Here is a 26,570-nt window from a genome sequence, read left to right as displayed (position 1 = left end):
CAGTGTGAAAGTTTTATTGTCCTTTGATTGGGGTGTCTGGTCCGGGGCTATGATGCCCCCAGATGCTCTGAGGAACACATTTCTTAATTGATGTAAAAAGACAGGAGAGTCTGGGAATACAAACTTATGATGACCTTTGACACATTCAGAGCAGGAATAAATGTGTCATATGGATTTATGTCTTTTTACATCAATTAAGAAATGTGTTCCTCAGAGCATCTGGGGGCATCACAGCCCGGACCAGACACCCCAATCAGAGGACAATAAAACTTTCACACTGCTTATCTATGAACTACAACAATATTTATAGCCACAGCAGTTTGCCCCCTTGCCATAGTGATAGTTCTGCTTCACATAACTTGTTTTTTTGTTTTTTTTTTTGTTGTTTTTTTTTCACTGCACTATTCTATGTCCTGTTGTGTATAAATATGTGACTCTTCAGATTTTGTGTTATACCATGCCTGATGAAGAGACTTGAGTAGTCTCGAAAGCTTGCTATTATTACCATCTTTTCAGTTAGCCATTAAAAGGTATCAACTACTGAGGACTCTCGGTTCTTTTAAACAAACTTTTTTTTATCTCTACTGGCTAACACGGTACAAAGATATATTTTACCTGTTTCCATTGTTTGATCATTTTCATATAATTAACATGTCTTTCGATCTCTGATTTCTATGACTACGTGACTTTTCTTTCTTGGTGTTTCAGTGTTGAGGAATATAGTACCTGAAAGACGTCTGTAAGTTGAGACATGTCTGTATGTTCCCTGGCGTTCCCTTCCAGCTCATCAGTTTTAAGTCATAAGCTGAAGCAGCAGCTCATGGATTTCCTGCTGTCTGATTCCTGTAGAGCCCATTAATATGCAGCCATTTTTTCATTTCCTGTGGTCAGGGGCAGGACTAACGCTAGCACCCAACGAATCCGGCAAAGTGTCTGGATACACAAAATCTAGGGGACCCACTTTGCACAGTACTGTAGAAAGGTGGAAACTGGGCAGAGTTTTAGGCAGTTGTGCAACAAATGCTCTAAAGGAAGACTGCTTCAAAAATAGAAGTGTTAATACCTTATTTTTAATCAATAAAATCCTGATGTCTTGTAAAAATCCCTGAGCACCTCTGATTCAGCCGTTCTTTTCTGGTCAACGTTGCCTCTCTCCATCGCAGAGATATCCATGTTTGTTGCTCTCGGAGCACAGTATGTGAAATTTCTGCTTTACAATCCAACTGTAGCTTCTTCAAAGTCTTCTCTGGGGGGTGTTTATTCACCCATCCATCCAAGATGCTGCCAATCACAACCGATCTAGCAGTCTAGTCTGAGATGTTGCCAAGCTGTGATTGGCAATGTCGGGGAGGGAGCGTAAAAACACAGAGAAGGCGCTGAAGATTCCTTGGTTAGAGGTGAGTATAAGTCATCTTATCTAAAAGTGGGAAAACATGGCTGGAGTAGGACGTTGTGTGAATAGTGGACAACCACTTTAAGGTCTTAGTTGTGATATTAACCATACAAGAAAATAAGAGTGAAACTATTCTTTCTATAACCTCAGAAGTTTAAAGATTTATATTATTACATGCATTGGGATGTATGTCAGATTTCTAAGTGCTTACGTTAGTGTCCCTATAAAAGCTTAATACAATTTATTTCCTTTTAAGTAAAATTCTGTTAAAAAAAGCCGTTAACTACCAGTAAGTATAATTTGTTAGGTCATCAAGTTTTTAGTCCAGATCTGTATTCATTATTCTGCTGGTTGTCAATAAAAACCATCAACAAACTTTTTAGCACACAGATCCATAAAACTGTTTAGCATACTTTTTTGTGTATGGGGTATGTTCACAAGTTACAATGTTTGCAGCTGATTTTTCTGCATCATAAACCAGTGTGTTGGCGAAAAAATACTGCATATAATATGCTCGTTTTGTATGCATTTTTGCGTAATTTTTTTCCCCATTAATTTGAGTGGATGAAATACACTACAGAAACTCTGAAAGAACAGGCCTGCTGCAGATTTGAAGGAAAAACACTTTGATGGTTCAAATGTACAAAAAATAATAAGCAGCATGTGCATGAGATTTCAGAAATATCATTCACTTTGCTGCTGTAAAATACTGAAATTGTTCCACAGCAAAATCACAATGGAAAAAAAAACCCCACAGCAAAAATTAAGTATTTCTCCCAGAAAATTATTGCAGTTACACGTGTTTTGTTATATAACAGTTTATTTCCTTTGTGTGTATTGGAACAACAACAAAACAAATCAGAGGAAAAAAGAAGGCATATTGGACATAATCTCACACAAAACCCACTAATGGTCCGGACAAAAATGCCAGCACCTTTCCAAAATTGTGGGTAAAAACTTTGTTTCAAGCATGTGATGCTCATCCAAACTCACCTGTGACAAGTAACAGGTAGGGGCAATATGAAAATCAATCCTTCCATTGTGTCTGTGTGTGTGTATGTGCCACACTAAGACGGGCTTTGCACGTAGCGACATCGCAAGCCGATGCTGCGATGTCGCACGTGATGGTCCCCGCCCCCGTCGCAGGTTCGATATCTTGTGATAGCTGGCGTAGCGAAAATTATCGCTACGCCAGCTTCACATGCACTCACCTGCCCTGCGACCGTTGCTCTGGCCGGCGACCCGCCTCCTTCCTAAGGGGGCGGGTCGTGCGGCATCATAGCGACGTCACACGGCAGGCGGCCAATAGCGGCGGAGGGGCGGAGATGAGCAGGATGTGAACATCCCGCCCACCTCCTTTCTTCCGTATAGCTGCCGGCGGCAGGTAAGGAGATGTTCCTCGCTCATGTGGCTTTACACACAGCAATGTGTGCTGCCGCAGGAACGAGGAACAGCATCGTACCTGTCGCAGCAGCGTAATTATGAAAAATTCGGAGCCTGCACCGATGATACGATAAGACGCTTTTGCGCTCGTTAATCGTATCATCTAGGATTTACACACAATGATGTTGAAAGTGACGCCAGTGTGCGTCACTTTCGATTTGACCCCACCGACATCACACTTGCGATGTTGCAACGTGCAAAGCTGCCCTAAGCATGGAAAAAAAGAATGAGTAGAAGAAAACTGTCTGGGAACTTGAGAACTAAAATTGTTAAAAAATATCGATAATCTCAAGGTTACAAGTCCATCTCCAGAGATCATGATGTTCCTTTGCCCATGGTGTGCAACATAATCAAGACGTTTACAACCCATGGCACTGTAGCTAACCTCCCTGGACTTGGACAGCAGAGAAAAATTGATGAAAGGTTGTAAGGCCCGTTTCACACGTCAGTGAAAAACACAGACGTTTTTCACTGGCGTGTAAAACACGCACATGTCCCTGCGTGTGCCGTGAATCACGGCACACGTGGGTTGTCTAAGTGCAATCCGGGCTCCGTTCTCCGTGGCCCGTGATTGCACTTAGAAATCAACTCACCTGTGCCCGCTCCCGCTCTCCGTGGTGCTGAATCCTCCCGCGGTGCAGCATCCGGCCGGCGCTGACCCCTGCAGCAGCTGCTTCTGGGTCGGCTGTGTCGTGCATCATTAAGATGCGCGACAGTAATCAGCCAGCTTAGAAGCAGCAGGCTGCACGGGCTGCAGAGAGCGTCGCTGAAGCCGGGTGAGTTAAAATGTTTATTATTTTAAATGCACGTTTTTTTCTGGCATGTGTTTCACGGACCACACCATTGCGTGGTCCGTGGGACATCAGTGATGCCAGAAAAAATGGACATGTCTCCGTGCGGCAATCACGCACACGCGGGTACGCTGCACGGAGACACGTGCAGTGACAAATCACTGACGTGTGAGCAGACCCATTCATTATAATGGGTCTGCGTATGTCAGTGATTCAGGTACGTTTAAAAAAAAGCACAAACATACCAGAATCACTGACGTGTGAGCAGACCCATTCATTATAATGGGTCTGCGTATGTCAGTGATTCTGGTACATTTAAAAAAAAGCACAAACATACCAGAATCACTGACGTGTGAAAGGGGCCTAACACAGGATAGTCCGGATGGTGGATAAGCAGCCCCATTCAAGTTCTAGAGAAATTCAAGCTGTTCTACAGGCTCAGGGTGCATCAGTGTCAGCACAAACTATCTGTCCACATTTGAATGAAATTAAATGCTATACCAGGAGCACCCCACTGCTGACACAGAGGCATAAAATAGCTAGACTGCAGTTTGCCAAAATGTATGTGCGTAAGCCAAAATCCTTCTGGGAAAACATCTTGTGGACAGATGAGACCTAGATAGAGCTTTTTGGTAAAGCACATCATTCTGCTGTTTACCAAAAATGGAATAATGCCTACAAAAAAAAAGGACACAGTGCCTACAATCAAATATGGTGGACGTTCAAGGATTACTTGTAGTTGTTTTGCTGCCTCTGGAACTGGGTATCTTCACTGTGTACAATGTATCATGAAATCTCAAGATTACCAAAGGATTTTGAGTTGCAATGTACTGCCCAGTGTCAGAAAGCTGGGTTTGCGTCCTAGGTTCATGGGTCTTCCAGCAGAACAATGACTCCAAACATACTTCGCTCCTAGAAATGGATGGAAATAAAGCGCTGGAGAGTTCAGTAGTGGCAGCAATGAGTCTGAATCTAAATCCCATTGAACACCTGTGGAGAAATCTTAAAATCACTGTTGGGTGAAGGCGCCTTCATATATGAGAAACCTGGAGCAGTTTGCAAAAGAAGAGTGGTCAAAAATACCATGTGAGAGGTGGAAGAAGCTTGTTGATGGTTATAGGAAGTGATTGATTGTAGTTATATAGTCCAAAGGGTGTGCAACAAAATATTAAGTTGAGGGATAAATATGCAAATAAATTTGTTAAACCTATTTTTTGGGTTTTCTGTGCAATTATGTACAATTTGCCTTTTTTCTCATTTTTTTCGTGTTCTTCCATTACACACAAAGAAAATAGATATTTATATAACAATATGTATAATTGCAATAATTTTCTGTGAGAAATACCTTATTTTTTGCAACAATTTCAAGGTTGCCAACACTTTTGGCCATGACTTTAAAAACTTTTACTTTAGGTATGTAAAAAAAGTAACAAAAAATTGTCAGAAAATAGCAAATATTAGTCTTTTTCAACTTACATCATTTTCTATAATGTATATGGTTAGTTTTCCTAATTGGACAACGGTGGTGTAAAATTAAGTCTTGAAAGGGAACCAATCATCAGGATTTTTGTATATAACCTAAAGCGAGCGCTATACTGGCACTATCAGGCTTAGACTATACATAGCTTTAGTGGTCAGTTCGGATGTTTAGGCTTTCAAATCTATGAAAGTGAAGTTTATAAATTCAGCAGCTTCTTAAGTGACAGTAGCATCTGAGCAGATAATATCTGGGTGGGTATTCATATGGATTCCCGCCCCCCTGTCACCTGTTCCTCCCTCTCTATGTTCTCTATGGTAAGTATTATACAAACAATTCACTTTTTTGAAGGACCTGTGTGAGGTCATACCCATGTGATCTGGTATCCAGCTTTGTTGGCTGAGGCCCGACCCTTCTGGTCACATGGGTATGACCTCACCACAGGTTCTTCAAAAAAATGAATAGTTTGTATAATACTTACCATAGAGGGAGGAACAGGTGGCAGGGGGGCGGGAATCCATATGAATACCCACCCAGAGATTATCTGCTCTGGTGCAACTGTCACTCAAGAAGCTGCTGAATTTATAAGCTTTACTTTCTTGGATTTGAAAGCCTAAACATCTGAGCTGACCACTACAGGTATGTAGATAAGCAGCCTGATAGTGCCAGTATAGCACTGACTTTATCTTATATACGAAAATCCTGATGATTGGTTCCCTTTAAAAGAGCTTGTCACATAATTTTCTCTCCTTCACTCTATAACCACTGTTTTAACCACTTAGTTCAAGCTCCCTATGAATCTGCTTTCTTTTGCTGCTCAGTAAGAATCCACCATACGCTTTATGATTATGAATAATCTATATTTTGGGACTTTCCCTGTCTGAATACAGGGGAGTAGAGATGCTCAGACAGGCGAAGTCTGTACGCTAATTGTAAATAGAGCATAGTGATTCTTGTAGAGAAATGGTTTAAAGTAGATTTTTGGGAGCATGATCTAGGCAGTTAAAACCGCATTACAGTATGGCATTTGGGAGAAAAGGAAGCAAAATAAGGTAAGGTAACAAATATATTTAAAAAATGTACAGTATACCTGGGAAATCCTGCATATAAAAAGGGGGTTAAGCTCCTCCTGATCATTCCCAGTTTTTGGTGATGGCCAAGACCGGTTCTGCCTGTAGATGAGACTTAAAATCTTTTGCCTTGTTTCAGCTGCGGCCAGTTGTCCTACATACACACATAAGACAGTGAGCATCACAAACACTCCAAAAGTATTTCTTTATGTGTAATTTCAGTTTTAATTGCCGCAAAGGATCAAAAAAGTAGGCATTTATGGGATATTTTATGGAATACTGCGATGTTTCTGTTCTAAACCAAGTAGACTTGGTAATACAACTGTGTCTTATTACTCAGCCATTATATGATAATGAAATGTATTAACTTGCTAAGAATTTGCCGTTGATTAATTCTGTTCGTAAATCTGAGTGACTGTAGAACGTTCTAGTTAAAAGAGCATATATCAATGCTGCAACCTTGTAAAATGTAGTGTTAGTCTTGGCAACCAGCCAAAGTCTAACGTAGATAATAAGAAATAGAGCATTATTGGGATCTCTGATTCTTTTCGTATTGGAATGAAGTCGGTCAAGTCAATCGTCTACAAGAGGAAACCTACTTCTATTTGTTATGTCTACCTTCTAATACTTTTATCTAATGTATTTTTAATATCATTTCTCAGGCTGTCCCATGTGCTTCAGTTTGATGAGAAAAGTCAGAAGGTAAAGGATGCCAATATGCAAGATGAAGACACCTTTGAGATCTACGATCCCCGAAACCCAGTCAATAAGAGGAGACGAGAGGAAAGTAAGAAATTGATGAAGCAGAAGAAAGAACGAAGATGAAGGATGAGAACACCTGGATGATCCTCCTCTCTTACTAATGTAAAGATGCCGACCACGATTTAGGAGTTCCATTTTGGCTTGTTTTTTTGTTTGTTTTTTACTTTTAGTAACAGGCTCATGCAATTTCACTTATGTTTCTTTTACCAAATGCATTAGAAATGTTTTACTATATCCATGATCTTGAAAGTTGGGTGATTAAAAATACAGATTTATCAAAGCTTTTCAAAAAGGACAGTTATTATCCATAGAAATCGAGCTGCTGTCTTCATTTTCCAAAAGGGGTGTACTAAATAAGATGTTTTGGTAACCTGCTCCCCCTTTTTGTGCGCCAGTTTTGATAAATTTCATAGGATGAAGTTAAGCAGATGAGATAACAATCACAGTATTAAATGGAAGCTCCTCAAGATTCCTGATTTTACCTAAACGTGTAGATAACATCAAGAATGTAAAGTCATACAAAGATTCTGTGATATATGAAAGCCTGTGTCATTTAAGGCCATTTAGATGATCCGATAATTAGAACAAGCGTTCATTAACTCGTTGAACAATTATTGACACCCTTTAATGAAGCAAAACGCTTTTACGTCGGATGATTGAGTTAATAATGCCAGTATTAACATCATTGTTATCAGCAGCACATTGTCTTGTGTAAACCGATAATGATATCCTTTACTCACAGAACTATTGTATTAATTGTTCTGTGCTCTTAGATTTCTGGTCGACGTATATAAACATGCCATTAACACTAGAAGTCCCAGACATTTCGAGCTCCATAGGGTCCCAATGGTAGAAATGTTAAATGACCCCTCTCTGGGACTTCTAGTGTTAAATGGCCGTTGATCGTCTTGCATGTAGATGATTGGCAGTTGTGCAATGGCCTAAGTTAGCAAGTGTAGATCTTTTTTTTGTGGAACACTTTTTTACAAACCCATTTCATTTTCATATTAAAACTTTAAATTGGTTGATCACAAATTAATATTTATTGTCAGTACGCAGGAGTAGGGCATGATTGCTGGGCCTCCTATCCTTCCCTAAATTTAGGCATCCTAGTTACCAAAAAGCACTGGGATCTCCTTTTCTAATAATCAGTAGGAGTCCCCAAGACTAAAATCTAAAATATATCACCTATCTCTTTAAATCCAGGATTGTTCACCCCATTTTCTTGATGAATATCACTGACTGAAAGCTGCAAAATATCCCACTGCATAGGTATAAATAGGATACATAAAGCCCCTTTAGAGAAGAACATCCCAGCTAGGGGGAGCAATGATGATCAAGAGAACCCTTCATGGGTACAGAGGCAGTAACAGTTATCGGTTTGTCAGAGAGCTTAGTCACCGGTCTGTTGCACCCCTACAATTCTCTGACTCCATCCCACAGTTCTATGCTGCCTGTGGAAGCTTAAGTGATATAATTGCCTGTACAGGACGTAAAGAGAACTAATCACCAGGTTTTTGCCCTATAAATTAGAGGCAGTACCATAATGGTGCTAGGATGCTGATTAAAGTGATACCTTTAAATAAGAAATCCGAGGCTTGATTGCAGAATAATCCTTGTTCAAGCCTCCAGAAATTAAGTAATTGGTGCAGTGGCTTAAGCGTCAGGGCGGGACTTAGTGGGTCTGGTTCTCCTCCTGTCTTGCCTCCTTTTTTTTATTTCAGTTTTGCGCCACCGCAAACATTTCTGCTGTTCGCAGCACATGCGTATTGCTATTGTGACTTTGTCTTCAATAAAATGGCACCGGAATCAGTACGTACCGCGATCCCCAGCGGCATTTTATTGAAGACACTGTGGAGACTAATATGAGCAGCAGCGCATGCACAGTTTGAATTTTTTTTTCAGCACCGCATGCGCTGCCGCCGCTCATAGCATCTCCACAGTGTCCTTGGCAAATGGCATCGGAGATCACGGTACGTGCATGCACTGATTCTGGCAGCCGTTTTACTGAAGACAACATCACAATAGCAATGTGCACGCACCACCAACAGCGGTAATGGTGGCTGGGCAAAATTTAAATAAAGAAAAGGAGGCAAGGCATGAGGAGGAATTATTACAAAGGACCCCGACCCACAAGGTCCCACCCTGATGCTCAAGCCATTACACCAATGATGTCATTTCTGAAGGTTAGAACAAGGAATATTATGCAATCAAGCCTCGGATTTCGTATCTAAAGGTATCATTTTATTCACCATCCTTGCACCATTATGGCGCTGCCTCTAGTTTATAGGGCAAAAACCTGGTGGTTGGTTTCCTTTAAACTGTCTACAAAGAGGTCAATAAATTATTTACAGTCAGGGCCAGAAATATTTGGACAGTGACACAAGTTTTGTTATTTTAGCTGTTTACAAAAACATGTTCAGAAATACAATTATATATATAATATTGGCTGAAAGTGCACACTCCCAGCTGCAATATGAGAGTTTTCACATCCAAATCGGAGAAAGGGTTTAGGAATCATAGCTCTGTAATGCATAGCCTCCTCTTTTTCAAGGGACCAAAAGTAATTGGACAAGGGACTCTAAGGGCAGCAATTAACTCTGAAGCGTCCCCCTCGTTAACCTGTAATCAATGAAGTAGTTAAAAGGTCTGGGGTTGATTACAGGTGTGTGGTTTTGCATTTGGAAGCTGTTGCTGTGACCAGACAACATGCGGTCTAAGGAACTCTCAATTGAGGTGAAGCAGAACATCCTGAGGCTGAAAAAAAAGAAAAAATCCATCAGACAGATAGCAGACATGCTTGGAGTAGCAAAATCAACAGTCGGGTACATTCTGAGAAAAAAGGAATTGACTGGTGAGCTTGGGAACTCAAAAAGGCCTGGACGTCCACGGATGACAACAGTGGTGGATGATCGCCGCATACTTTCTTTGGTGAAGAAGAACCCGTTCACAACATCAACTGAAGTCCAGAACACTCTCAGTGAAGTAGGTGTATCTGTCTCTAAGTCAACAGTAAAGAGAAGACTCCATGAAAGTAAATACAAAGGGTTCACATCTAGATGCAAACCATTCATCAATTCCAAAAATAGACAGGCCAGAGTTAAATTTGCTGAAAAACACCTCATGAAGCCAGCTCAGTTCTGGAAAAGTATTCTATGGACAGATGAGACAAAGATCAACCTGTACCAGAATGATGGGAAGAAAAAAGTTTGGAGAAGAAAGGGAACGGCACATGATCCAAGGCACACCACATCCTCTGTAAAACATGGTGGAGGCAACGTGATGGCATGGGCATGCATGGCTTTCAATGGCACTGGGTCACTTGTGTTTATTGATGACATAACAGCAGACAAGAGTAGCCGGATGAATTCTGAAGTGTACAGGGATATACTTTCAGCCCAGATTCAGCCAAATGCCGCAAAGTTGATCGGACGGCGCTTCATAGTACAGATAGACAATGACCCCAAGCATACAGCCAAAGCTACCCAGGAGTTCATGAGTGCAAAAAAGTGGAACATTCTGCAATGGCCAAGTCAATCACCAGATCTTAACCCAATTGAGCATGCATTTCACTTGCTCAAATCCAGACTTAAGACGGAAAGACCCACAAACAAGCAAGACCTGAAGGCTGCGGCTGTAAAGGCCTGGCAAAGCATTAAGAAGGAGGAAACCCAGCGTTTGGTGATGTCCATGGGTTCCAGACTTAAGGCAGTGATTGCCTCCAAAGGATTCGCAACAAAATATTAAAACTAAAAATATTTTCTTTGGGTTTGGTTTATTTGTCCAATTACTTTTGACCTCCTAAAATGTGGAGTGTTTGTAAATAAATGTGTACAATTCCTACAATTTCTATCAGATATTTTTGTTCAAACCTTCAAATTAAACGTTACAATTTGCACTTGAATTCTGTTGTAGAGGTTTCATTTCAAATCCAATGTGGTGGCATGCAGAGCCCAACTCGCGAAAATTGTGTCACTGTCCAAATATTTCTGGACCTAACTGTATTTGGCTACTGTTTGGCATTATAGCCCTATAGACAGCACACATCGGGAGCTTTCACGATAATTGTAAGGGCAACACGTGATGTGATCACATTCCTCACTCATCTTGGGATCTATGATAGCAGGTGTAATACCTCTTTAAGGGCAGCGGACAGTTATTGTTATGCAGATATATCAATATTAAAGCTATGATATGTGAACTAATTTTCATATATCCAACTTTTATGCAACTTGGCAAATTAAACCTATTGTCTGACCGATGTACATACTTGCTTCAGGTAACACCAATTTCATCACCATTATCTGTAATGACCCAAGTATGTTTCATGAGAGAGAGAGGGAAAAACAGCTGTATCGCATCATGGCAGCATATTATTCCTTACAAGGAAGTATTCTTTGTACGAGCTGTATTGCAGTTATAGCAATCACCCTTAATAAAAGATACTGGATGGAAAAGAATCCCTTTTTTTACTTCACGCATGACATCTCTATATTCTGCTCGTTCTTACATTGACTGTGGATTGATTTCAATGTGTATTTTATCGCTCATTGCAGAAAGTTTTGATCTGGTTACGTTTTATTTTTTAAAACAAGTGATAAAGTATATAATATAAAGTTTCTAGTTGGCTTATAAAGGTAAAATTTAGGCAAAAGTATACAAAAATGGAACAGAGGCTGATTGGAAGAATGTTATGAACATACAAGTCTAAAATTAAAGGTGATATCTAAAGGCTCTTTGTTCTTCATTGGGAGGTGAGAGGTGCCATTGATGTGGCATCTGCTGACTGCTTGCCAAGTATTGTGCACATGTCCTATGCAGAGGCGTAAATAGAGTCCAATGGGCCTCTGTGAAAAATTTGGACCTGGTCCCCCACCTGAATGTTGGTCAGATGTATGGGCTCTTGAAGTGTTCTAAATCCTATAAAGATGTGCTGCCCCACCTTCCCCACACACCCATAATGTAATAATGTCTTTTATTCAGGGCTCCTTGCAATAATAATGTCCGACATCCTGTGCCCCTTTGGGTAAAAATGTCCCCCATCTTGGGCACCTTCCATTAATAACACAGGTCTGCAAAAAAAAAAAATTTCGAGAGCTGTTTTGGTTATTCCACATAATCTTTATGTTTTTGAGTACGCTGAATCCAAAAATGACCTCCGTTTTGTCATAGGATATCACGTTTTCTGACAATTGAAGTAACTATGTTAAATAAGACAATACCTCAAAATAAATGAAAATAGACTCATAAAATTAATTTTTTATTACAAATGTTTCATTTTTTTAACTTCTATGAGCTCACTGACACACACTAAAATCGATTCTTCTTCCCTGTGAGGCTTCTCTTGGTACATTTACGCTTGTGATTAGCATCTTTAATGTCTCTGAAGCGTCCAACAGTAGTCTGCCATCATTGTAATGCTCCATCTTCCCTGGTATCTTCTTTCCATCTCTTTAATGTCCTGGTGGAATTGTTCACCTTGCTCTTCACTCACAGCTCCCAAATTTTCAGGAAACTTGTCAAGGGTGGGAATGGAGGAAATGCACTTTCAACCTCATCAGGCAACCTAAAGCTTGAAATGCTTTCAGCATTCATCTGACGATTTGTTTGTAGTCAGGGTCTTTGTTATTGCCTAAAAAGTTCTCTGCGACCTCTTTAAATGCAATCCACCCTTCTTTTTGATGATGCGTCATGGTATTGATAAACTCTTGATCAGCAATAAGCCTTCTAATGTCTGGTCCGACGAACCCACCTTCCTTCAATTTTGCCTCCGAGAGGCCTGGAAACTTGGCGACCAAGTATTTGAAGCATTCTCCATCTTTTGAAAGTGATTTTACGAATTGCTTCATCAATCCCAATTTGATGTGGAGAGGTGGTAAAAGAACTTTATGGGGAGGAACCAAAGTTTATCGGGAGATATTTTTTTCACCAACTGTGAGCACCCTCGGCTGCCAATTCTTCTTGGTCCAGTGATTTTTGTCAGTCTCGACTGTCCCATAGACACAGAAAACAAGGGTATTTGGTATACCCAGCTTGTTGCCCAAGCAGCATGCACAAGACTTTCAAATCCCCGCACACACCGTGGTCTTCATATTTAAGTTCATATTTAAGTTTACGAAGAACCAATTCCAAGTTCTCATAGTTTTCCTTAAGGTGTACGGAATGACCTACAGGGATGGAAGCATAAAAACCGCCGTTGTGGAGTAAAACTGCTTTGAGACTTCTTTTCGAAGAATCTATAAAAAAAAACGCCATTGCGCTTGACCCATCAAACCTTCGACATCGATGCAATAAACCAACTTATCTTCCTGGGCAAAGTAAGGAACAAACTCGTCTTCACGATGTCTGAACCATGAAATACTGAAAAAATAGAGCAGCGCATATGAGAAGTACCCGTGGGTATAGGAATAGGTTTAAAATTTGGTTTTGCTCACCTGATGAGGTTGTGCGCCCTCGCACAACCCCGGTGTTAATTAGAAGAATCCTCCGGGTTGGGGGGTTCCTGGTATCACCGCTGATAGATCGTTGCTTTGTTGGAGGCGCCCGGGTTAGATACCGCTAGTTACTCCTAGGATTCACTGGCACTGTGGGTCCTGGAGTGCTAGATGCGGTCCGCCGTCCTCCAGCTGGAGATTCCACGTTAGCGCTCATTAAGACCGAAAATCTTTTCTACTATGAACCATGAAATAGACACTCCTGGCAACAATAAATTCTTGCTTTTGAGCCTTGAGCCGAGTAACTCAGCGGCATCTTTAGGAAGATTTAAGTCTCTTACCAAATCATTCACCTCCTCCTGGGAAAACAATTTTGGTCTTGTATCCTCTTCAAAGTCAGAACTTGATTCATCTGGATCAGGTATGACTCCACCTTCATCGGACATAGTTATCTCTTCCAAGGTAGCATTGGCCTTGCGTACCGGTATATCTGTGCCATGGGGAATGGGACGAATTGCCGAGTGAATATTGGGGTATGAAATGGAATGCTTCCATTTTGAATTATACCCTTTCACATCGCATGAACAAAAGTAACAATCGTCACTATGGTTCTTTTGCTCTCGCCATACCATAGGAGGCCCATAACGGAAAGCTTTTTTCTTACCCTTGAACCAATTTCAGAGGTCCTCAACACACCGTTTGCACACTTTGAGGCGCCCAAGCTTTATCTTGATCTCCAAGTTTTAGTCCGAAATATGCAAAGTATTCTTTTTTCACAAAGTCTGTAATATTCAGCTGTTGCTTCAACACTGTATATTCGCGCCAAATGTAACAGAATAGGTCAGGCGAATTAATACACTTCCGCTTAGCCATAATGCAAATTTTGGGAAACCCGGTTGAATATGAAGAGCTAACACGAACTGAGATTAAAAAGTGTGAACAGACGAGAACCAAGAAAAAACAATTGAAACAAGCCCGGGCATGTGAGAGCCCGCTCATTCAGCTTGCAAAATGTTGATGCTGGTTTCATTAGCTCACTCTGAAAGTTCTTTTCTTTGAAAGTTATATTTTTTTGGCATTATATATCTTCAATGCATTGATGTGAATTAATTAATAGTAATTTTGACTTTCAAAACCCTAAAAACAAAAAAGAAAGAATTATGAAAAATTTACTAAATTTGAAGAGAATTTTACATTTTCTAGCAAATGCTGACGTCCAGGATTTTTTTCAATATTTTTTTCATTTTCAGCACACTAAACTACATGGAAATTAGATGAAAATAATCAAACAGCTTTTTAGTCGCAGACCTGTGTAATGTGCCCCATCCTGTTGTAATGTCCATGTCCTCTCTCCTCCTGTACCAGTCTGTGCCTTGTTCTGTTTATGATTATTGTACTTGTCCCTAATATGTATACCCCTTTTCACATGTAAAGCGCCATGGAATAAATGGTACTATAATAATAAATAATAATTACCCTTTGCCCCTTACAGTAATATATGTGCCCCGTTTTGGACTCCTTACAGTAATAATGTCCTCCATCCTGGAACCTTTCCTGGTTTAATTTCACCCATCCTGGTGCAATGTTCCCTTTCAGTAATAATGTCCCCCTTCGTGGGTCCTTTCCTGGTATAATGTCTTCCCTCCTTGGCCTATCCTGCAATAATGTTCGCTGTTCTGTTGCTGTTCTCTAACACATAAAAAAAAGAGAGATTCTGCTCACCTTCCTCTACTCCTACGACTCAAGGAGTCCTGATTTATAGACCGGCCAGTAGCCGATGTCGGCGTGCCTGCTATAGGCAATGCATGACGTCACTGCTATATGCCAATAACTGGCAATCAATGTCAGCTGTTGGCCATTGATTGACTGGAGACGTTTATTGCGATGCAGGTCTCTGTGCCATAACACATTTAAGCTGAATGTGCATCCGAGGACGCACATCCAGCTGAAATAGACTGTAGTAGCGACAGGCCCCCTTCCCACATCGACCCGATCGCACCATATGTGACTGTGATTTTTGTGCCCGTGGTCCTATGCTAATTATTAGGGACAGGTGCAGAAAGTCTTTCAAGTGTGCATGAGACCTGGCCAATAGTAGCAGACATAACATTAGTAACACTTCTAACCTCTGAATATGGAAGTGTGAGGCGCTGAATAATCCCTTTACGCCACGCTCACACATTATGTATTTGATGTGGCCATTACATGTGGATTTTTTGCGTGTAAAATTTGCAGCATTTTACAGTAAAGTTTTAACTAGATTTCATCTATATGCTTTTTTTTTTTCTTTTTTTTTTTTGCAGTAGGAAATCCTCATGGAAACATGTCAATTTCTGTTGCATAAATCACCTTTGTTTTGCGGATTTTTAGCCATTCATTTTGATGGGCACCTTAAACCGGTGATCTAGTGGCATTGACTTATTTCATCTTTTTGTGTGTTTCCACAATAAAAACTAACATATGAACGAATAAATAAATGTGGAAGCGATGTGCTGGTTTTAGTTGCAGAAATTCTGCGGATTTCTAAAGTGAAGTAAAATCCACACCAAAAATGCAATGTGTACACTAGGGCTTATAAGGGTTGTCCACTACTAGGTCAACCTCTCCTGATTCACTATATTTTGCAATGTAAAATAATAGCATGTACTCTGCTCTGGTGCTGGTCCACCAACATCTGCACCTGGGCTCCCATGGCTGGCGTAACTGTAAGCCATTCGAACCCTATAGCCAATCAGCAGTCGCATTAGTCTCACTTCCTTCAAAAGAAATTTGTAATCTGGAAGAAGTGAGAGGTACTACAGTTTCTGCTCTCTTCCTCCAGATGTCAATTTTGTCCAAAGGAAGTGAGAGGCTGCCGCTGATTGGCTGCACAGCTCAGGTGACATCACAATATCCCGCAACTTCTGGGAGCCCCTGTGCCATCATTGCTGGAACGTCACCAGAGATGAGTACAGGCTATTATTTTATTAGGGCAATAGTGATTTGAGAAGGGGTTGTCCAATAGTGAGCAATCTCTTTAAAGGGAACTTGTCAAGTGCAATATGCACCCGGAACCACAAGCCGTTGTGGGTGCATATTTCTAATCCCTGACTCCTTGTCCCAGCATCTAGTAGCATAGATAAACTTATCTTAAGAAAAAGTATTTCTAAAGATCCTTTATGATATGTTAATTAGGCCAGCTACTAGTTGCAAGGAACTAACGTTCCCTTGGCAAGTCGGCCCCCTTAACATGCTAGTGAATGTGCAGTGTCAGAGGCATCGTCGCGCTCACGTCTGCTGCCATCTCACCCGACGCTGGATTTCGGCTCCGTGCGCATGATCCCCGGACTTCTGGTCATGCGCACTATGAAGCTGGGTGTACATGTGCTGGCGTCAAATTGGTGTACTGCACATGACCGTAAGTCCGGGGACGTTCTGATCTTGCGCACTGACCCTAAGGCTACTTTCACACATCCGGTTTGAGCCGTGCGGCTCAATCCAGCTGTGAAACCTATGCAATGGATGCGGTGAAAACACCGCATCCTTTGCATAAGTTTTTACATGCGGCCGGTCCGGTTTTTTCCGGTTGCGGCACGCTACTGAGCATGCGCAGTGGAAAAAACCGCATGCGGCGGCCGGATGCGTTTTTTTTCCGCATCGCGCCGCATCCGGCATCCATACGCATGCATTGAAAATGCGCCGCAGCGGCCGGATGCGGCGCGATGCGGGTTTTTTTGCCAGAGCAAAAAACGTTGCAGGGAACGTTGTATCCGGCCGCCGCATTTATTTATTTTGCCGCATCCGGAAAAAAACGGATGCACCGCAAAGCCATCAGGTACAATCCGGTTACAATGCAAGTCTATGGGGATAAACCGGATGCGATATCGGATCCGGTTTACCCGTTTTTTTCCGGATTGTACCTGATGGGAAAAAACTGATGTGTGAAAGTAGCCTAAGCCAAGTTTTCTGCGGCGGTGCAACGGACACAGGTATGTACATCACTGCCGATTATGACACTAGGCATTGGACATTGAATAGCATATTAGTATGTCCCTGTGGACATGCTAAGAGGGTGGAATGAGTGCAGGAACTAACGCCCTTGCAACTAGTTCCTGCGCTCATTTGCATATCATAAAGGATCTTTAGAAATATTTTTTTTCTAAAGATTTCTATATCTATGCTACTAGATACAGGGACGGTTACGCTGGAATTAAAAATATCAACCCAGAAATGCTCATGGTTCTGGGTTCATATTGCACCTGACAGGTTGCATTTAACGTTTATGGATCACAGCGAACATCAATGTGTTCAATAATCCTTTCTTATTTGATGAAAAAAGTAAAAAAGCTAAGGATGCCATAAGCTCTACAATCCCCAAAAGCCAGAGGAGAAAATGGGAAAGTAAGAAACTGATGGCGCAGGAGATACACCGGAGATGACATATGAGCACACCTATATAAACCTCCTTTCTTACTGATGTAAAGGTGTCGATCACATTTATGATGTTCTTAGGCATCTTTTACTACAACCGAAAAACCATTAAAAATGCATATCTATTAATTCTTACTTTACGACATTCAGTGAAACCTGAGTTTATCACATGAGTGAAAAAATTGTTTAAAAGAACAGAGAGTCCTCAGTGGTTGATACCTTTTAATGGCTAACTGAAAAGATGGTAATAATTGCAAGCTTTCGAGACTACTCAGGTCTCTTCATCAGGCATGGTATAACATGGTAAAACAATTTTTTTATCTCTACTGGCTAACACGGTACAAAGATATATTTTACTTGTATCACATGAGTGAAGGCATTTATTTCCTGGCTGATGAAGATCAGACATACCCAATACACCAGAGACTGGTAAGCCCTTGTCTGCATTTACTTTATAAAGGGATCAGAAATCCTAAAAGTGATAAAAAAAATTGTTTAAAAGAACAGAGAGTCCTCAGTGGTTGATACCTTTTAATGGCTAACTGAAAAGATGGTAATAATTGCAAGCTTTCGAGACTACTCAGGTCTCTTCATCAGGCATGGTATAACACAAAATCTGAAGTCACGTATTTATACACAACAGGACTTAGAATAGTGCAGTAAAAAAAAAAAAAAAAAAAAAAAAAGGAACAAGTTATATGAATCCTTTGACACATTCAGAGAAGGAATGAATGTGTCTCATGGATTCATGTCTTTTTACATCAGTTAAAAGATGTGCTCCTCTGACCATCCGAGCGTGTCACAGCCTGGACCAGACCCTTATCAAAGGACAATAAAACTTTCACACTGAACTGCAGCAGTATTTATGGCTAGAACAGCTTGTCCCCCTGCCATAGAGATAGTTCTGTTTCATATAACTTGTTCCTTTTTTTTTTTTTTTTTTTTTTTTACTGCACTATTCTAAGTCCTGTTGTGTATAAATACGTGACTTCAGATTTTGTGTTATACCATGCCTGATGAAGAGACCTGAGTAGTCTCGAAAGCTTGCAATTATTACCATCTTTTCAGTTAGCCATTAAAAGGTATCAACCACTGAGGACTCTCTGTTCTTTTAAACAATTTTTTTATCTCTACTGGCTAACACGGTACAAAGATATATTTTACTTGTATAAAAGTGATAATTGATCCATTTTGATAAATAATGAACCCAGACTGCTGAGCTACAATGCACTTTGGTAATATAATCTACGAAGCAATTATCAAGCAGTCATAGAATATTAATGTATCCAATGTTTGCTCTGATATACAAATATACATTAGCACTTCAAAGTGCGGCGTGTAAATAATTAATATACTTCAAAGGGATTTGCGGTGGAAACCTTTCTGCCCTTACTCCAAGTGTTGCTGTAAAACAAGGTCTTGTCCTGTAGCTCCAGGATTCTGATCCACATAGCTGTTTTATAAGCCTTTTGATCTTGTTTTCGTATTTAGGCTTCCCCTGTGTCTATAATTACTTAATTCCTTTACTACATTATCTGCTGTAGGGCTTTTGTAGGCCACTTTCACATATTGAACCAGAACTTTCTAGTGTTTTGTATCCTATCTTCAAGTACTTAAGAGTTCCAACATTCCCACGAGTTTTCCCATCGTAAAAGACGATGCGGTCACCTAGACTGGAAAATACACCAGAAACAATGAGGGCTGATGTCATAAATGCTACAGCCTGGTATGAGCTGTGTTTCCTCCAAATTATTTAATTCCCAATATGATTCATAAAGTAGAAATTGTATTTAATATGCTGCAGAGCAATCAGAACGTTTCCACGCATGTGACTTCCTATGAAGTAAGTATAACAATGCTATCAGTAAAGGTGGAGTATTCATGTTATTCATCTGACCGCCAGATTTCTGTATTCTTTTTATGCTCGCCCTTCCTTGGTAGATGAGCTGATGAGATAAAGGCAGAAAGACTTTGCATGAGAACATGCGTTGTGTATGTCGTAATTTTCTTAATATAGATAGTTTGCAGTATGTGTTTTTCTCTATACATAAGAATTTTATCAAATAAAAATATTTTAAACAAAGTACATCAAGAGGAAAGAAGAAAAGTAACATAATCAGAAGTCAATGCATAAGTATCAAAAAGATCAAAAGTATTTACTTATTTTAACTCCAGAAGGGCAAATAATACTAAACATTAAAAACTACCCCAACATCAAAAATAGTAAGTCTCTTTTGGATGTCCCTTCATAATTATAAAATTGTGTATAGTCTCCAATTCTGCAAATTCATGCAAAATACCTGTTACCATGTTTGCCCGAAAATAAGCCCTACCCCGGAAATAAGTTCTCACAGGAATTTTCGGCCTTTTCAGAGTAAGCCTTAAATAGAAACCCTACCTTCAATATACCTATTGAACAAATTTTCATAGAAAAGAAGGGGTAAAATATATTATGAATATACATGTCAGGCAAATATCAGCTGACTATAGCAAACCCCCTTGATAGGATCTAATTATGGGAGGAAACATTCCAGTCTAACTGCAAAAATATGTGAAACCACACAAAGGAATGATTTATCCAATTTTATTCATTAACTATACATACAAATTAAAAACAGGAGTGCACACACATACTCCTGTTTAGTAATAATCATCACTTATGAGGACGTTGTAACCTCACTAACGTGGGGACCAGGACCGGATATAGAATATATCCACAATGCTTAGGAGAATAAACGGCAAACTGCCAATCACAGTAACCCTAGGTTATCCCCAAGCATAGAGAGTAACTCCCTCAACCAAACTCAGATACCGGGTGATACAGTGCTAACCCGGAGTGCACAAGGCACGATCGAGTCACATAAATATTCAGGGTACATACCGGAGGCCGAAGTAGGTAGGGGAGCCGGTCCAGAGTCCACGCCCGACGCGCGTTTCGGATACCTTTCTCAGGGGCACCGCACGCTGTTGTGGACTCCTTTCCCCCTCCCCTAAATACCCCGTTGCCTTCAGGTGATGTCCATCTCGCCGTCCGCCGTACGCACGCGCACATCGCGTCAAGGGAGGATCGTATGCAGGCCGGCGGTCAGCGGCGGCAAAATGCGCATGCGTTGGAGAAAGTTCTCCGGTGACGTCAACGACGCATGCGCATGGCCGCCTAAGATGCCGCCGGGTGCATACACCCAAGACTCTCGCCTGGACGGCGCGCTAGGAGGGACAAGAGGGACATCACAGTTGAACGGACCAAGGTGACAGATGCATTGTATATTGTACATAGTGTTGGAACAATAAAGATAAAAAGTCAAGTGTACCCTCTCCACATATATAGCTGTAGATTGTGCATATGATGATTACAAATATCTATATATCAATCACATCAGTACGATGTATCCATAATTAAGCAACCGTATAACAACTCATATAATAGCATGTAACAAGAGGTTATCTTCGCAACAGACCAACACAGTCTTAGAATAATCAAATGGTACATCGTATTGACAGATCAGCGTTTTTAAATACATCTCATCCCCGCACGCAGACGTGACCACAATCTGGAGCCCCCAGACACAGCCAGAAGTCCAGAGGTGGCCACCATCATGTCAAGGTACAATGCAGAGGAAGCCATATGTCCCAAATGGGTCATAAGTCCATATCCAAAATAGGACCATATCCGCCTAATTTCTGCATGTGGGCGTGGCCAACGCCAGTGTCCCCGGCTGCAGCCAAAGAGCCACCACCGTGGACACGACCACATACATCCAACCGAATATCATAACATTGTAAATGTCACCCAAACACATCACATGCATATTTAAATAATTATGCGTGGCTAGGCGGCAACGCAAAACCACACTAGGGGTAAAGCTGGTAATGTCCAAAAAAAATGCTTCATAAGGCAGCTGTCAGATCTTTCCATCCTTATCCTTGATTCCAAGATTTCATCTCATCACCAGGAGGACACACGAGGAGGGGAGGGGAAATAGCAGGGAGCCCACAATTCCTCAGATGAACAATTACTGGAATTAAAACAACATGCAATTAAAAAGCAGCACGACAATCAGACAATAATGCATCATAATCGTCCCTGGGACGAAAAACCAAAGAAAGCTTAACCCTTATACAGATTAATGGCAAAGGTTCCCCCTTCCCGGGGATCTAAGTGTTCAAAAATGGGGCAAAACTAAGCTGTTCATTCAACCCTGCCGGAGCAAGGGTCCCCAGGGAGAAGATCCACCTACTTTCCAATTTCAAAAGGGCCGTCCTGAGGTCACCTCCACGGATCCCACCACCGACGAGGTCTATCCCCACCACCCTCAGCCCACCAGGGTCACAATTATGGTGGACCTTGAAGTGTCTGGGGAGAGTCCTCAGCAGCGATAGGTCCGTTATGGCAGGCGCCCTCAGGATGTCGCGAACATGCTCGCGTATCCGGATGCGGAATTGTCTTGTGGTCAGGCCCACATACACCAGATCACAGGGGCACTTGGCATAGTATATTACGTGCGTACTACTGCACGAAATATACTTCTTAATATGATAGCGTTGTTTGCCATCTGCCGAGGTGAAATCCTTGCCCATAATGATGTTGCCTGACCTACATGTAATACAATCACCACATGTGAAACTTCCCATCCTTGGGGCATTATGTCCGAACAGGCCCCCAGATGTCTTGATCACATAATGGCTATCTACCAGGAGGTCCCGCAAACTCCTACCCCTCCTTGAGGTTAGCAGCGGTGTCCCCGGCAGATCATTCGCCAGGACAGCATCCGTCTGTAACACAGACCAGTGTCTGGATAGTGCATCCCCGATCCGTCTCCACTGACCATTGTAAGTGGAGATAAATCGAGTCTGATTTACACCACCATCCAATGGTCTTATGTTACGCCCATACAGAAGTTGTTCTCTGGGTGTCTGTTTGGCTCTCATATACCCCTGTTTAATTCCGCGGATGCCGTACCCCCTCTCCCTGAATCTCGCACGAAGTTCATTAGCCTGATATTCAAATTTTTGGGGTGTAGAGCATATCCTCTTAGCCCTCAAAAATTGGCCAGCAGGGATAGCTCGAATGGTTGACCTCTGATGTGCAGACGATGCATGTAATAATGCATTCACGGAAGTGGTTTTCCTGAATAAATCCGTCTCAATCAAACCACCCTCTCCAACCTCCACCATAACGTCCAAAAACTCCATTTTATATTGATCTGCTTTATACGTCAATTTGATGTTAAACTCGTTCCGGTTAACCTCCTCCATAAACACATCCAGCAAAGACCGTGTCCCCTGCCACAGGAGCAGCACATCGTCGATGTACCTGTACCAACACACTATATTCCGGGCAAGTGGCAGCTCGTGTAGAACCGTCTGCTCCCATCTGCCCAGAAACAGCCCTGCATACGACGGTGCACATGCCGCCCCCATGGCGGTACCACGTCTCTGCAGGAAGTACCGGTCCTTGAAAGTGAAGACGTTATGGTGGAGGATGAAGTCCAATAATGTTAGAATGAATCCACACAGAGGTTCTCCCCATGAGCTACAGGACAGAAAATATCTGGACGCCTCAATACCCTGTTCGTGCGAGATGCAGGTATAAAGGGACTCTACATCCGCTGTGACCAACCACATATCTTCCTCCATATGTACTCCATCTAATTTCCTCAATAGATCATTTGTGTCCCGCAAATATGATGGTAAATTCTGCACTAGTGGTTTTAAATAAAAATCCACATAGGTGCAGATAGGTTCACAAAGGCCACCAATCCCCGAGACGATGGGGCGTCCCGGAGGATTGGCGGCATCTTTATGAACCTTGGGTAACAAATAAAAAGTTGGTAGCCGAGGATTTTTGACCAGGAGACCGTCCCTGATTTTTGGTGTAATGATCCCCTCTAGTAAGGCCTCCTCCAAAATGGACATCAATTCCATTTTGTACACAGGAGTTGGGTTTGTGGTGAGCTTCACATATGTCTCCTGGTTGTTTAATTGTTTGAAAGCTTCACGTTCGTATTTAACTATAGGCCAGAGGACCACATTTCCCCCTTTGTCCGCATTTTTTATTACTATATCCGACATATTGCGTAGTTCTTGTATAGCAATACGCTGTTGCCTGGTCAGGTTGTCACCAGAGCTGTATCTCGGGATCTTTTCAAACTCCTTTGTGACTAACCTGACAAAGATCTCAATTTGTGGACAGATGGACAGAGGGGGAAATGTGGTTGATCTCGGCAATATTTCCCTCGGGAAAGTCACGGATGGACCGCCATCTGCCTCTCTCTCCAACTCCTCCAGAATGGCGATGGCCTCCCTCTCCCTCTCAGTCAATGACTCCTCCCCTTTATCAACCTTATGATGGAGTTTGTGTAACACCAATTTTCGGGCGAACAGGTGGAGGTCCTTGACAGCAGTAAACAAGTCAAATGTGCCCGTGGGCACAAATGACAGTCCCAGCTGAAGCACCTGCACCTGAGCTTGAGTCAGAGAATGAGTAGATAGATTAATTACCTCCAATGGACTTTTTTTGTTTTTCGGTTGCTCCTGTGATGTTGTAGGAGAAATACCCTTTCTCTTCCCCTGAGTGGCTCCTCGGGTCTGTCTGGGGCCTCCATTAGATTTTATATTATTGTAATTTGAAGGTACACGATTCTCCTCTTTATCCTCCACCTCCGTACTATCTCCCGAGGTACGGGATGAAATAGAGATGGATCTAGGTCTATTATGATTGGGTTGGTATGCCCGGCCTTTTCTCCATCTATACATCTGCTTATTAGCCCGATCATTGATGTCTCTTTGGAGTTTCTTGGTTTTAGTCGTCCTTATCTCACTCTCCCATTTCACAAATTCCCCATCAATATCTTTGTTAAATTTGGCTAGTTGTTCCTCCGTTAGATCTTTTTTGAGTTTTTCTTGTATGGTCTCAATTTCAACCTCCAATTCCCCAACATTAGCCTCATTTAGTTTGATTAATAGCTCCATAAATTGTTTGGAGCATGTATCTGCGCACTTTTCCCATGCACTCGTGAACCACTCTTCCTGGATGGGGAAGGAGGGAAAGACCTGTATGCGTAAGCCACGTGGTATTAGTCCCCTGGCAACATATTGCTCCAAAAAACCTTTATTCCACCAAAGTTTTGTTCTCTTATGTAAGAGCTGCTTCAATCTTTGCATATCCGCCTGACTGTCGGGCTTGCTACTAAAACCACAGGTGAGGTCCTCTTTAAACGCCTCATTAATATGGGACCGCCACGTGTTATCGCGTGCCCTAAAATCCATGGATCTAGAAAATAGAACTGTGGATAACACAAGAATAACGATTGAACAAATTTTCATAGAAAAGAAGGGGTAAAATATATTATGAATATACATGTCAGGCAAATATCAGCTGACTATAGCAAACCCCCTTGATAGGATCTAATTATGGGAGGAAACATTCCAGTCTAACTGCAAAAATATGTGAAACCACACAAAGGAATGATTTATCCAATTTTATTCATTAACTATACATACAAATTAAAAACAGGAGTGCACACACATACTCCTGTTTAGTAATAATCATCACTTATGAGGACGTTGTAACCTCACTAACGTGGGGACCAGGACCGGATATAGAATATATCCACAATGCTTAGGAGAATAAACGGCAAACTGCCAATCACAGTAACCCTAGGTTATCCCCAAGCATAGAGAGTAACTCCCTCAACCAAACTCAGATACCGGGTGATACAGTGCTAACCCGGAGTGCACAAGGCACGATCGAGTCACATAAATATTCAGGGTACATACCGGAGGCCGAAGTAGGTAGGGGAGCCGGTCCAGAGTCCACGCCCGACGCGCGTTTCGGATACCTTTCTCAGGGGCACCGCAGGTATCCGAAAGGTATCCGAAGGTATCCGAAACGCGCGTCGGGCGTGGACTCTGGACCGGCTCCCCTACCTACTTCGGCCTCCGGTATGTACCCTGAATATTTATGTGACTCGATCGTGCCTTGTGCACTCCGGGTTAGCACTGTATCACCCGGTATCTGAGTTTGGTTGAGGGAGTTACTCTCTATGCTTGGGGATAACCTAGGGTTACTGTGATTGGCAGTTTGCCGTTTATTCTCCTAAGCATTGTGGATATATTCTATATCCGGTCCTGGTCCCCACGTTAGTGAGGTTACAACGTCCTCATAAGTGATGATTATTACTAAACAGGAGTATGTGTGTGCACTCCTGTTTTTAATTTGTATGTATAGTTAATGAATAAAATTGGATAAATCATTCCTTTGTGTGGTTTCACATATTTTTGCAGTTAGACTGGAATGTTTCCTCCCATAATTAGATCCTATCAAGGGGGTTTGCTATAGTCAGCTGATATTTGCCTGACATGTATATTCATAATATATTTTACCCCTTCTTTTCTATGAAAATTTGTTCAATCGTTATTCTTGTGTTATCCACAGTTCTATTTTCTAGATCCATGGATTTTAGGGCACGCGATAACACGTGGCGGTCCCATATTAATGAGGCGTTTAAAGAGGACCTCACCTGTGGTTTTAGTAGCAAGCCCGACAGTCAGGCGGATATGCAAAGATTGAAGCAGCTCTTACATAAGAGAACAAAACTTTGGTGGAATAAAGGTTTTTTGGAGCAATATGTTGCCAGGGGACTAATACCACGTGGCTTACGCATACAGGTCTTTCCCTCCTTCCCCATCCAGGAAGAGTGGTTCACGAGTGCATGGGAAAAGTGCGCAGATACATGCTCCAAACAATTTATGGAGCTATTAATCAAACTAAATGAGGCTAATGTTGGG

At 41.7% G+C, this 26,570-nt stretch overlaps 1 protein-coding gene across 1 annotated transcript in view; it reads left to right on the top strand.

Annotated features, from left to right (window-relative positions):
• CWC27 (CWC27 spliceosome associated cyclophilin) overlaps nt 1–8,468 on the top strand; it is a 308,857-nt gene extending 300,389 nt beyond the window's left edge. Inside the window, exon 14 of the mRNA XM_075326207.1 lies at nt 6,837–8,468. Coding sequence (XP_075182322.1) covers nt 6,837–6,999 — 163 coding nt within the window. The 3' untranslated portion in view covers nt 7,000–8,468. The remainder of the gene's footprint in view (nt 1–6,836) is intronic.
• The last annotated feature ends 18,102 nt before the right edge of the window (nt 8,469–26,570 follow it).

The sequence above is a fragment of the Anomaloglossus baeobatrachus genome, chromosome 1, assembly GCF_048569485.1.
Source record: "Anomaloglossus baeobatrachus isolate aAnoBae1 chromosome 1, aAnoBae1.hap1, whole genome shotgun sequence".
Taxonomy (NCBI): domain Eukaryota; kingdom Metazoa; phylum Chordata; class Amphibia; order Anura; family Aromobatidae; genus Anomaloglossus; species Anomaloglossus baeobatrachus.
The sequence above is the reverse complement of the archived record's forward strand: the minus strand, read 5'-3'. Positions and strand labels throughout refer to the sequence as shown.